At 38.6% G+C, this 14,150-nt stretch overlaps 1 protein-coding gene across 1 annotated transcript in view; it reads right to left on the reverse strand.

The window, feature by feature from the left end:
• LOC128526145 (macrophage mannose receptor 1-like) overlaps window positions 1-3,893 on the reverse strand; it is a 38,258-nt gene extending 34,365 nt beyond the window's left edge. Inside the window, exons 1-2 of the mRNA XM_053497738.1 lie at window positions 3,738-3,893; window positions 3,059-3,445 (exon numbers count right to left, since the gene is read on the reverse strand). Of these exons, the coding sequence (XP_053353713.1) occupies window positions 3,059-3,445; window positions 3,738-3,861 (511 nt within the window). The 5' untranslated portion in view covers window positions 3,862-3,893. The remainder of the gene's footprint in view (window positions 1-3,058; window positions 3,446-3,737) is intronic.
• Window positions 3,894-14,150: the final 10,257 nt, after the last annotated feature.

The following is a 14,150-nucleotide window of genomic DNA, read 5'->3' on the forward strand; positions in this document are numbered from 1 at the left end:
CATGTGCAGCAGGCCGAGCGGTATTATGCTTGATGCTGCTGCCATAAGGCCCAGCAGCCACTGGAAGCTCCTCACAGTGACAGCGCAGCTAGAAAGGAGTGACTGAATGTGAGGCGGGCTGACATCCAAGTGGAGTCCCATATGATGCCCAGATAAGAGGTGACGCATGACGGCGTAAGCACACTCTTCTTGACATTTAGCTGTAACCCCAGCACTCTGATGTGATCAAGAACTAAGTCCCGATGACGGGCCACCATTTTTGCAGAGTGGGCAAGAATCTGCCTGTCGTCGATGTGGGGTGACAGAGCTAGGCCGAATGAAAGCACCCGATACTGGTACGCCTCGCTCCCCAAGGCGAACCTCAGGAACTTCTGATGTTGAGGAAAGATGGAGACGTGGAAGTACGCGTCCTTTAAGTCTATCCTGACGAACCAGTCGCTGGATGGATCTGGGTCACAACATGCTTGAGCGTTAACATTTTGAACTTGTACTTCCTCAAACTGCGGTTCAGAACTCGGAGGTCCAGAATTGTCGCAGTCCCCCACCTTTCTTGGGGGCGATGAAGTAGCGGCTGTAAAAGCCGCACTCTCTTTGGGACTGAGGAATCCTTTCGATAGCCCCCCTTGCCAGGAGAGCCTTACCTCCTCTTCTATTACCTGGGACTGCTCCGGTTTCACCAGTGTACCTATACGCCATTAAACCGTGGTGGGGAGCTTCTGAACTGAACCCTGTAGCCCTCTCCCACTGTAGGCAGAACCCACGGAGACACATCTGGAAGAGCTTTCCACTTGTTCATGTGTTCTACTAGAGGAACCAGCCTGACAAGACTGTTTCCTGGTGATGGGGGCCCCGAAGAGCTGAGTGGAGCCGAACTCTTGGCTCCTGGTTGTGGTCGCCAAGAAGAAGCAGTAATGGCCACATGGGCCGATGAACGCTGAACCCCTTGGGGGAGCCGCCGCAACCTGGACCCATCAGGGTATTGGGCCTTATACTGCACCTGCCTGAGCCTTTCTGCTTCTGCGGGGGCTGACGAGCAGCGACACTCTGTCTCTAAGTCAGATGATGGGAGGACCTTAAGCTGGTGCTGGGCTGATCAGTGGCGGCATGCACATAATCAGCTCGGAAAGGGAATATGCTGGAGAACGCTGCCTCATTCTTCTGTGACTTCCGGATAGTGGCGGGGACGTCGTGGACGGCACCGCTAAAAAGCCCGGAAGGTGAGATCGGCACGTCCAGCAAAAGCTTCCAATCCTTTTTCCCAAAGGACGCCAGGTTGAGCCACAGATGCCTGTAGACAACCACATTGGCCGCCATAGATCTACCCAGGCACCGTGCTGCCTCCTTAGCCGCCCTAATGGAGAGATCGGTGGCGCGACGCAGCTGCTTAATTGCATCAGGGCCTACACCCTCTCCTTCGTCCAGCTCCTGCAGAAGGTGAGCCTGGTATGTTTGCAGCGGACTCATAGTGTGCATGCAGGCTGCAGACTGACCCCCTGCCGTATAAGCTGTACCAATGATCTTAGCAGATGTACGGCATGGTCTGGACGGGAGCACTGGGGGCCTGAGTGACGACGCTGAAGTCGGAGGCAGATGTCTCGCGAGATCACCCTCGATTATCGCCCCATAACCTCTCTCATGGCCCTGAATCAGGTTAGAATAGTCATATGTGAAAGGGCCAAGAATGCGAGAGGAATATGGCTTTTTCCAGGAACGTGTTAGTTGATGATGCACTTCCTGGACAACAGACCCTTCCTTGAGGGTTTAATCCTAGGTTCTGGGATGCGTTCGCCCCATTTTCCTCGAAATCGTGCTTCCTGTTGAACTTGTGGCCAGGAAATATCAAATTTCTCTGTAGCCTGAACTAAACACTCAAGCAGCTCTGTATCACCTATAGGGGGATCATGTTTCACTGGCTTGTGCACTACATGCAGCGCTGGCCCCTCTCCCTCCCCTATGTCTGAGTCAGACACTTGGAGATGCTGAGGCGAGCTAGCGGCTAGCGCTAGCAGCACGCTAGCGGTGCGAGGAATAACCCCCACGGGATCTAAAACCTCTGAGGACCTGCTGTCCAAACCAGAGAAGGTGGAATCTAAGCTATCGTTAGCCGCCTTCTCCAGCTCGACGCGGGAGCCCCACGAACGCACGCTCCGTCTGAGAGGCGCAGCGTCGCCGGCTTTCAAGGTAAACAAACGCAGGCGAGCATGAAGGGCTCCGCCGCAGAGGGTAGCACAACTTTCGCATTCCTCTTCGGTCAGAGCCGCTTCAGCGTGCTCTGCGCCTAGGCACATCACACACAAAGCTTGTGTAACACCTGGCTCGATGACCCTGGAGCATGGATGAATACAGCGCTTAGCCGCACACATAGTGCCTGTTTTAGTAAACATGAGTTTACGTGTTTTATTCTCTCTTTTTTTTGTGAGGGATCAGTGTTCTGTCTCTGCTTGTGAAGCGAAGGAAGCTGTAATAGGTTTGTCTGACACCTATTTATACTCTTCCGCGTGCCGCATAAATCTGAAGTTGATTAGATATGTCTTCAAAACGCGATTTCTGGAAGCAATCTCCCCATAGCTGTCACTTCGTGACGCGGCTCGAAGTTCCCCTGAAAGGGAACTAACCATTGTCCTGTTTTTGAGTATGTTTTTTACTATTTGAGTTACAGTAAATGACCTGCTAAAGTCCTGTTACCGTAAAAACTATATATGATCTAAGCATTATCATTGCCACTTAATGGACATCTAGGCCTTAGTCCTAAAAGTTGACACAAAACAAGAAATACTGAAAACATCCCATTTTAATGCACAAAATCAAATCAGATTAAAGTTCTCTAAATGAATATGCAAATGGAGTTTTAAAAAAGCATGCAAGTAGGAAGTCAACATTATTTCCTAGTTTTGTGAGTAGTTGCTAAATGATAGTAAAGTTAACACAGTAAAATACATAAATCATACACATTGGGTTTAGATAATTTAGAAAAAAAACGTACAGCATTAAAATAGTTCTAATAAATAATTTAAAAGAAATTTTGTGGAAAGTCACAAATATGTTTTTAGTGTAATACCTTGATATGGCTGAGAGCAAATGTTGTCTGTTGTTCCATGTATTGTCCACTGGCTCTTGTCTTCCTGCTTTCTTGACATTGTTAGAGAAATAGATTCTCCCAGAAGAGACAAATATAGAGACTCATTCTTCAGGCTAAACTGTGTATCATTCGTGCATTCCCACTTTTGGAGGTCGTTTGGGGCATTACAGATGTACCACTGCAGTTTATTGCCCTCTTTCTTGCTCCCTACACCAAGGCATTTCTTCTGGGCAACATTAAAAATTCGATTCTCAGAAGTCCAACGAAACTGCTGTTTTAGGCTGAGAGGGTCACACACTGCTATAAACCTCAAGTTGTCCGTCAAGCATTTGTTCTTCTGTGCATTGTAGATCAAAAAATTTTCATCTATGAAAAGAATTTAGCAAGCACTGAATTAAAAAACAGTTTCACAACATTTGATCACATCTTCAACTGCATGTGTTCTACAGTATTTATGTGCTGTTGTGTCATTACTGTAAATTAGATTAGGATCATGTTATTTTACGTATAACATTATTAAACAACTATTTATTTTATCAATTTTATCAACTATAGTTTCTTTGCAATTTCTCTATTTGGTATTACTTTGCTGACTAGATTTTTAATTTTTTTTTTTTTAAACCAAAATGATTATAATGTCATAAACAAGGCAACTTACCTGGATAAGCAAAGCAGTGTGATAGATTAAGCAGGAGCACGAGAAAAGCAGATAATTTCATCCACTTTCTGTGAATCATGTTTTGCAGCCTTACACAAGCCAGTTTCTGTGTCACACCTGCCATTGTTCAATTCTCACTACAGTATGTCACTTTAACACTGGTGACTCTTTTTCTAGCAGACAAAACACCAACTCGTGACTGATTTCATCATAAGAACATTACATTTTAGAGCAGATGAAGAAACATAATTATTTCTTGGATATTGCTTAAGCCACAATTTCTTACTGGCAAATTCTGCATTTTCAGCAGTTTCTGTATTAGAAGGCTACTTATTTCAATCAGACAAAACATGTAATCTGTGCTAAAAAGGGTCTTACCTACTGTAGGTGAAAAAGTAAATTTTCAGATAAGATCCTATAAAACCATTTTTATAATATTAAATGCTTCTTATATCTCAATCCATGCCTTATTTGTTTTAAATATGCATATACATTTACATTTGTATCGGAAGGAAAATAAACATGTTTGCTAAATACAATTTCATGCCCTATCATGTACTGTAGTGTCAGTAACTTTTTTGGATTCAGAACTTTTAATGATCTTACTTGTCATTCAGATAAAACTTGGCCAATTTAGATTTCACATGAAAAGAAAAAAATTTGAAAAAGTGTATTATTAAAAATGCAAAATTGTTAAGATATTGGTTATGTTATATATGGTTATGGACTTTGCAGATATTTGTCATGAGCATATTGCATTGTCCATTGCTACATTATCAATATTACATTTATCCATGCCATGAACAATGATATTTATGTTTGCTGGAGGCTAGAAGAATTTCTCTCTTATTATTTTATTTCAGGAGAAAGCATAACTTATGTTCTCACCATAGAATCTGGTCAATTAAAAATGACCGAACATCTAAAAATGCACTTTTATTTGACATTTAGGTGAGATTAATATGTAATCATAGCAATCTCTCTGACATTTTATAGATATCATACTGTAAATACAATTTAACATTTCTTACAGATATTTTACATCCACAAAGGAAGCCTTTAGAACTGGAAAATATTTTAGACGATTTTCAAACCTGATTTAAAATAGTTTTTTTTTTTTTTTTTTTTACATCCCTATGACTTTTACTTCCCTATTTACAAGACTTGCATAATGTAGAAAGTGCTAAATTAGCTGTTTAGTTTGCTTGCCATGGAAAAACACATGAACACCTTTCAAAGGACTCAAATGCAAGATTAAAATTACAGTGAATTTGCAAAAGTGATTAATTTCTTCAGGTAAGTGGACTATTTCAAAACAAGAGTAGGGGCATATGCAGTATGCTTGAGGTCTATTTTCTGATTATTTATTTAGTACAGTAAATATTTGAGGTGACATCAACCATGGCATTAGTGGATTATTCGCAGGAAAAAAAACTCTATGCATAACAGCCTTTAATTGGACAATTACTGCAGTGATTAATATGTTTTACATGGCACAAATTCTAATGCTGTGAGTAGATTCTAATTTCCCAATCAAGAAGAAGGGGGAAGATGTGTCCCTTGGTCATGGAAAAGTGGGACAGTATACAATTATTGGCATACACCAAGCAAAAAAAAAAGTGTTATACAGTAACTATTCACCCAGACAACCAGAATCAACCCATGATTCATTTTGTTCTGAGAAGTGTCATGTTAAGGATTTTTTTCCCCTGTTAAACAGTTACAAATTATAAAACAATATTTTACATGGAAAACCACCAATGAGCCTTGGCCAACACATGACACTGTTTCTTGGACTATAACTAACCACTGAATACTGGGAACACAACACCAGACTGTTCAGTTTGGAGATGATCTGACTCATCCATCTACACATCTGTACTGTAGTCATCACAATGTCCTTGTAAATTTAGATCCTGCTTTCAAAACCATTAATTAAAAAACTGACTCTTCAAGTGCTGTCTAAAACATTCCAACCTTTTATAGGCGCTATTATAACAAGAAACTCTGTGTTATTTACATCCCTTGTCAGTATGTTTTATGTTATGGCTGATCAAAAAAAAAAAAAAAAGCTCAAGTGAGTATAGTTGATAACATCGGGTGTGCAGTGTATTGTTCTTTTATCCTCTGTGCAGCTAAATGCGCCCCAGTAGTGTTTCAGTAGTGAAACGACTTGCAATGAAGCCATATCAATGAATTCTCATGTCAGGAAAAAAAAAATTTATCAGTGCTGCCTCAGTAAAATTTCTTTTACAATGCAATTGGTTTCGAGATATTTTTTGCATTTTTTGCATCCGGGAATTCCAGCTCTGCCAGTGTTTCTTCTCTTTTTCTTGCACTAAAGTATGCAAAGAAAGTACACTTTATAATAATAATAAATTTCAACATGCAGGGGCAGGGCCCTTTTTCATTTTCTAGACTGTCGTCACACTTTTGGTCCCAAACGTTTTTCACAAAAATTGTTGTCGCAATGCCTATGTGGAATTAGTTTTGCAATTTTCTAAGACATACGGTCTTAGTTCTCTTTTTATTTCCTTCCTGTATAACTTCCAGCCTTCGCTGTCCCCTTGCATTTTTATAAGGGTTTTGGATCAAAGGTGAGGAGGCAACAGTGTACAGTAGACAAACATGACAAAATACATATTTAACAATAAAAACACATATGCCTAAAATTAGACATAATGTTATAAAACGTTAGATTGTTATGTGTGATATTCCTAAGAAATCAGCAGTTTTTAAACCACTCAAGGCAGCACCCCTTCTTCCACAGACAGTCTTCCTTAGGTCATTGATCATCTGCAATGGAAAGTGCTGTCTAATGAGTTTTGTTACATTTGGTTAAATGTAAGGGGTAATATAGCCCTATACACTTTAAAATTTATCCTACTGCTTTGTCAGTAGTCAAATTATCAGCAAATTTAGGGGGATCCAGTTCATTGCTCACTTGGATGGCATTTCAGACCAAAGTCAAACTAGCTGCAGTGGAAATCTGAAGTACATTTACCAATTAGCCATAACATTAAACCATCCATACTGTATAATAAATCTCCCTTGTGCCACCAAACCGTTATGACCCTTCAAATGGGCAGTCATATATGGCACCAATACCTTAGCTGAACTCGACTCATAGATATTTTAAAACATTTCTGCTTTATCTGTTATTAATATTATAATGTACTGTGGGGGAAAATAAGTATTTGATCCCCTACAGATTTTTTAAGTAAAGGATTAAGACAGAATATCAACCAAAAATCCAGAAAAAGCACATGCTACAAATGTTATGAATTTAATCTGTAGGGGATCAAACACTTATTTCCCCCACTGTATATATGCGCCAGACATTTTATAATTTTTTTAAATCTATATTTACTTTATACAGTAAAAAAAAAAAAAAAGATCCCAGATGAATCTATGATATAACCTGTGACATGGTAATTGGAAGGGAACCAAAAGAAGCACTAAGTAAAAGTCAAAGACCAGATATTGGTAGAAAATACACCATTTGCTAATTGCTGAAACTTAACTTTGCATTTTATGCCAAGTATGACTGACCTGAACATAAAACATATATAGAATTAGTATCTATAAAAAACAAGAGCCCTTTTTGTTGTAAATTGTGTTTACAATCAAAGAGAGATTCTCTCAAAGAGAGATTTTGTCTAAATCTTTTTAGCATGCTGAAAGCATTACAGCGTTTTGTTCGGGCATAACAATAAATGAACAGCAGTGATACAAGTTTTATTAAGGATACAATGATACAAGGATATTAAATATTAAGTTAATTTATGATATTTAAAAAAAAAAAAAGCTCAAAGGACTGTTGAAAAAACAGTGGCAGGCAACTTCGAAAAGCAAACTACAGTGACAGGAAATAAGAATTAGAAACACCCACTATTGAGGGTATAAATACCTTTAGGGCTGCAGTGAGAACAGGAGCACACAGTAAGGAAATGACCGAGGATAGAACAGGTATTAACACTGGAAAAAGAGACAGAAACAAAAGTTCATGTAAAGGCAAATTACAATTTAACTCCAGGTTATAGCTATTAATGGAGTCAGTATAGAAAAGATATTGACCAATGAGTCATGGGAAAAATGAAACATTTCCATTTACCCAGATCCTTAATCTAATTAAGTGAAAATATTATGAAAGGTTGGCAATTCATTATAATGGCTTTAACTGTTTTGCATCATATAACGACAATATCTTCCTTATCTTATCAATACTTCTGAGATCAAAAGAGGTTAGTAAGAGTAAATTTGTGGAGGTGTTTAATAGGGGTGCTCTGATTGATTGGTCACAGATTATAATCTTTCATAGATAATAATATTTTATAGATCTATGTCTGCGTAGTTCTACCAAACAATGATTACACATGTTGACAGCCTTATAAAGCACAACGCAACATCACCTAGTGTCACGAGTAACATTTGAAGTGCGAGTGTATTTCCCATGTCCAAGTTGAGCAAAAAAAAAAAAAAAGAGGCAAAAAAGAGGTTCTTCATTCTTAAGAGTTTTCTGTGGCTGGTGTTTCCTTAGTCAAATAAATTAGTTACATTTAAAAAATAAGCACATTTTGGATGCATTTGGGGAGTTAACAAGAAGCAAGCAAAACAAATAATTTTCCTATTGCAATTTTAACACTATAATTTATATAATTTATTTGTGCTGTTGCATATTTCTTTTCTAAAATGGATCAACTGTAATCCAATCATTCATGTACTGTATTTCTGATTATGATTTTTAATAAATTTATATTCAATTCAAATAAATGAATTAATGTATTTTTTCCTTGTTAAAACTTATTCCGATTGTGGCGAGGCATGAGTCTAAATTCACTATGAATACCCAGAGTGTTAACAAACATGTTAATGCTGATTACGCCACCCCTTTACAATAAGGGGAACTAAATACTGAATCGACTTAGGCACCCAAGTTTTTTTTACCATGGAGGGTAGAGAAATAGAATCAGTATGCAAAATGTTTATGAAAAATACACACTTAAAACACCACTTATAAAAAATAGCTTGGATGCGCTAAACAGTGTAATACCCCACTAACTGCGAAGACACCAAGGCTGTCAAAAGTAAATCTTTATTTCGAAATTATGTTGCATTCACAACTGATAGAGCTCCTTAAATCTAGTCACACTGCCTCTGGATATATCAGCTGAAATTACTTTCTTTAAACCCATGCAAACCATAAACGTGTACTTTAAGTGCGCTATACCGTAAATGTTGTTTTATTAACAGAGGTTACTACATTGTCTGCTGTATAAACTACTATTGCAATTTGATTTCACAGAATTCACTGTAACATGAACAGATTATATGGTGATTAATCAAAAACAAACAAATCTTCTACAGTATGTCTTTTCCAGGTTACAGACATGATGCAAATTTTTAAAAATGAATTTTATTATTATCTGGTGATTTAATGGAGCTTTAGAATGTATTTTTTAGGGTACTAAATCTATAAGGTGAGAAATGTCTCTCTTTTGTCTACTGACGAAATAACTATCACCCGAGTGATGGCTGACGTTGCTATTGTTAAGCGTTCAATCCTAAACAACCAGTAAACATGCTATAATGGATCGCTCCAACACATGGTTAAGCCTCGGTAAGATACCGGTCAATTCCCAGTGTACTGATTAAACCAGATATTAGCATATCAGAAATGTCAGGAAAGATTCAGTAGTTTTCTTTTCAAGAAAAGTAATTAAAATTTACAAGGGTTTACAGTTTGTGCTTTAAAACTACATAGAAACAATTGTGTGCTAAACAGTAGTGAAAACACATTTACTTTTCTGTGCAGTGTGGACAATTGTGAAGTAACAACATTATTAGGAAATCTGTTTCACATATTGCAACAGATGCAGCTGGTACTGTATGTATTGCTGCTAAGCTTATTCCCGATTGGTTTTAGCATGATCACTAGTAGTAAAAGAATTTTTAGAGAACAATACATATGTAGCTGAGTGAAGTAAATGATTTGAGGAAGGCAGTGAATTTCTCATTTCTATAGCAGAAATAAATATGAGATATTTCTAATGGATTTATTACATAATTGGATTTATTCTGGTATTTTTAGATTTTAGTTTTAATATGATAGCTTCAAATATTTTAGTAAAATTCTAAAAATGTTATATACAGTATTGTGTGTATTAAAGGTCATTTTCTGCTTTAATATTACAAATTCGTATGGCATGCTTGTTTGCATAATTAATAGTGATCTAATTATGAATTGTTTTTATGAACATTTACTCACTCATCTTCTATACTGCTTTATCCTGTATTCAGGGTTGCTGGGACCTGAAGCCTATCCTAGGAGGCTTAGGGCATGAGGCAGGGTACACCCTGGACAGGGTGCCAATCTATCACGGGGCACACACACATACTCACATACTAACACACCCATTCACACACTACGGGCAATTTGGGAATGGCAATTAGTCTAACCTCCATAACTTTGGACTATGTGAGGAAACCCACCAAGCACGGGGAGAACATGCAAACTCCATGCACACAAAGGCAGGAATCAAGCCTGGCCAGGAATCGAACCCAGACCCTGGATGTGCAAGGTAACAGTGCTAACCACTGGACCCCCGTGCCGTTTTTTTTTTTTTTTTTATAAACAGTTAATCTATAAATAAACAATCTGTTTTTAAGATCAATAATGGGTCCTCAAGTCAAAATGTCAACTCAACACAATTAAGCGAGTATAAAAACTATTTTTAATTCTTTATATAATCCCCAGCTACACAAATGCACTCATTCCAGCATTCTCTTGATATCACTTGATAATCACTTGATAACATCAGGGTAAAAAGTTGTCTCAGTGTCGCGTTGCTTGCTTCACAACTGTAATGCTTTGACAGAAACTCCTTTAATGGCCCAAACATGTGAAAATGGCTTAGAGTGAGGTCAGGACCATATAGAGGATGTGACAATAACTCCCAACCTAGTTCCTTTAATGTGCAACTCGCACTTGGAAGTTATTGCTACATCCCCCATACAGTCAGATGCACATATGCATCACCTCCAAGTTCTTCTTCCAAATTAGCGACAAGTTACACATTGAATTTCAAGGATCAGGTGTTTCACTTGTTAAATGTTCATGCGAACAACTGCAGTGACTCTTGGCAGTGGCTAAAGCTATCATATTAAAACTAAATCTGAAAATACCATAATAAATCCAAGTATGTAATAAATCCATTAGAAATATCTCATATTTATTTCTCACCTGGGGCCTCATGTATCAATGCTGCATATGCACAAAAACTTTGCTTGCGGCAGTTTTCACGCTCACGGTCGGATTTTCTAACAGTGAAATAAACGTGAGAATATGCGTTCTTTCATGCCAACTTCATGTCTGGCGTACGTGTATTTCTTGTGTGTGTTTGTTTTATTTCCGTTGGCGACTCCTAGAGACAATTATGTTAAATTGCACACTACAAAGTAACCCATGATTCATTCATCCTCACAAACAGCATGGTTGGGATGAGGCTCCAAGGTGGCAGGGTGCGCGATGGGTGGCTTCTTGGTGAGTGATGTATTTAAAGATATTTTTCCAGCTAAGTTTTTTTATTTTTTTATTTTATTGAGCGTAATTATTTAACTGCATATCAGGAGACCGCGGTTATCCATTAAAGACGTGGCTGTTAACCCCCCTTAAAACTGGGGGGTTAAGCACTGGGGGGAGCGCTGGAAATGCCGGAGACACTGGGTCCTGGCTGCTCAGAGGGGACGGTCTCCGAGTGCGTGCCAGTGGATGTTCTTGCACCATATAAGTCTAAATAAAAACAAGCACGTTAACTGATATTTGAGTCCATTTCTTTTGGGTACACGCATATTTATAAATGCAATGGATACATCAATTAAAGTCTCCTATGTACCGCTACATTGCATGTATTGGAAACTTAAATGCAAACTGGTATGTTTACCAAAGTTAAGGCATTAAAATGAGAAGTTACCTTCGTAGGGTTCCTCTAATACATCCGTGTCTCCCAAAGACACGGATACTACTCCAGACAGTAAAGTGTTGCCCACAATTGAGGCAACTCTCTCCTCAAAGGGTGTTAATTCAGATTCCCCGTGTTTCCGCCTGTTCGGTCCACACTTTGACGGTGCGCCGCTGTTCTCCTTTTAACCTGCACCTTTATATCGGACCATTTCTTTTTTAATTTGTTCATTTAATAAAAGCAGTTTTTGATGTCAGATCCATGTTCCCTATTGCCATAACAAGGTGTACAAGGTGAAAAGTCCATGCTCAGCTCTTGTGACCTAATGAGATACAATCAGTGGTCTAAAGGAAAGCTTGTATTTTGCAGTGCCTCGAATTATTTCACATTTCCACATAATTGATGTATTATAATATTACCCTTGGCCGACTGAACTGCTCTGCAACCGGCAGGTCTGCATCGGCCGAGGCCAGGACTGTCTTTGTGGAAAAGTGAAACCGTCCCCAGTCACCAAACGCATACCAGGCAGACCACACGGGGCATCCATGTAACAAGATCTCCAGCCAGAAGCGGGACACCAGGATGAGCCAGACAGGTCCATAGAGCAGAGGGGGTCTGGATTGCTGGCAGCTCAAGAGCGACATGAATAGCCCAACAGAGAGACAGCAAGGGAAAAAAAAAGGGAAGAGAGCAGAAGAGAAGGAGAGATGGCAGTTAGGTATGGTCACTGTGTCAATGTATAAAGTGAATGCGTGAGTCTTAATGGAGAGCCACTCACCCACCAGAGATGGAGACAGCCAAGCCTGCAGTGGAGCCCACAGTCCTTTCATATTTTCTGTTCCATTTTTTTTATTATTTATTTAAATACAGTGGTTGAAAAGAACAATGTTACTAGTGTGTGTGCTGTTATATGTAACTTGTTTTATTTCCATCAACTAAAACTACTTAAGTTATGTTAAGATATGAGATAGATAAAACTCTAGTGAAATGATATGGCTCATGCTGTATTATATTATAGAAAAGTGTGTACATTGTGCTAAGTGTGTCGATATGAGTAAAGAAGGTCAACAACCTGCTTGTCCATCAAGTTGTTTATTTTCTTCCATGCTAACTTTGATAAAACGAGCTTGAAAAATAACAGAGAGATAAACTAGCTAAATATAACATAAAATGTTTTAAAGGATGTAGAGGTAGAGTATTAATTGAGTTTCATTATTCTAACCTTTGACATTGGGATGAAGCAAAAAACAAAAGGATGGTGCCTGCTAAGAGGAAAAGATTTGTGGAGTACCAGAATGAGGAGCAAAAGAGGATGAAAAAGAGCTGGAAAGAAAGGAAGAGGCAGCTGAAGAGGAGCGGCTCCTGAAGAGTGCGCCAACATAGACCAACATAGACACCACCACCGTCATCCCCAACAGTCACCATAACCACCGCACTAGCACAGACCCAAACAGCACCACCATGGGCAAGATTATAGGCTGTGGCCTATACAGTATACTGTAGATGTAATGCCAATACATGCACTTACCTTAAGCATGCACAGTAAAGTAAAAGCATTGTATATGTTTAGTGGAGTGATGCAAAGGAAAGTTATTTTTTACATATGTTATTATTATTATTATTATTATTATTATAAAAAATATATATTTATTGCAAAAAAATTATGTAGGAAATGCTGAAGGACCTTCAAGACTAACTTTTAAAATACAAGCATTACATTTATATTTAGGCACCTGGCTGATGTACTTATCCAGAGCAACCTAAAAACTTCAAGATTACTAAATAGCAATCTCATTAGTCAAATACGTTTAGGTAGTAATTTTATTTTTTTTCATTTATGTTTCTTTTAATGGGGAAGCAGACCAGTGGAGGGGTTTAACCCAAATATTTGTGTAACAGATAAGTCTTTAGGTGTCACCTAAAAATTTCCAGTGACACAGCTGTAGGGACATCTAGAGGAAGTTTATTTCACCACTTAGGAGCCAGAACAGGAAACAGCCTAGAAACATGTCTTCCTCTGTCCTTGAGAGATGGTGGGACAGTGCGAGGTGTGATACGTTGATAAGTGGGTCCTGGGCTGTTTTTAGCTTTATAGGCAAACAGTGTTTTAAATTTGATGCAGGTAGCTAAAGGAAGGCCCTAAAGCTGGTGTGCTAGTATCATTTACATTTAGGCATTTGGCAGACGCTCTTATCCAGAGCAACTTATATTTTTATCTCATTACACATTTTGAGCGATAAGGGCCTTGCTCAAGGGCCCAACAGTGGCAACTTGGTGGTTGTGGGGTTTGAACCTGGGATCTACCGAACCGAGTAGGCTATTGACTGGTTTCTGAATTAATATCATTTTATCAGACAATTTTAAACTTATAGGCATTATTTTCAATAAAAAAAAAAAAAAAGTTTGCAAGTTTGGTGGTTTATATAATAATACAGTCGCAAGCAGACCAAAA

The sequence above is a fragment of the Clarias gariepinus genome, chromosome 1 (genome assembly GCF_024256425.1).
Source record: "Clarias gariepinus isolate MV-2021 ecotype Netherlands chromosome 1, CGAR_prim_01v2, whole genome shotgun sequence".
Lineage (NCBI taxonomy): Eukaryota > Metazoa > Chordata > Actinopteri > Siluriformes > Clariidae > Clarias > Clarias gariepinus.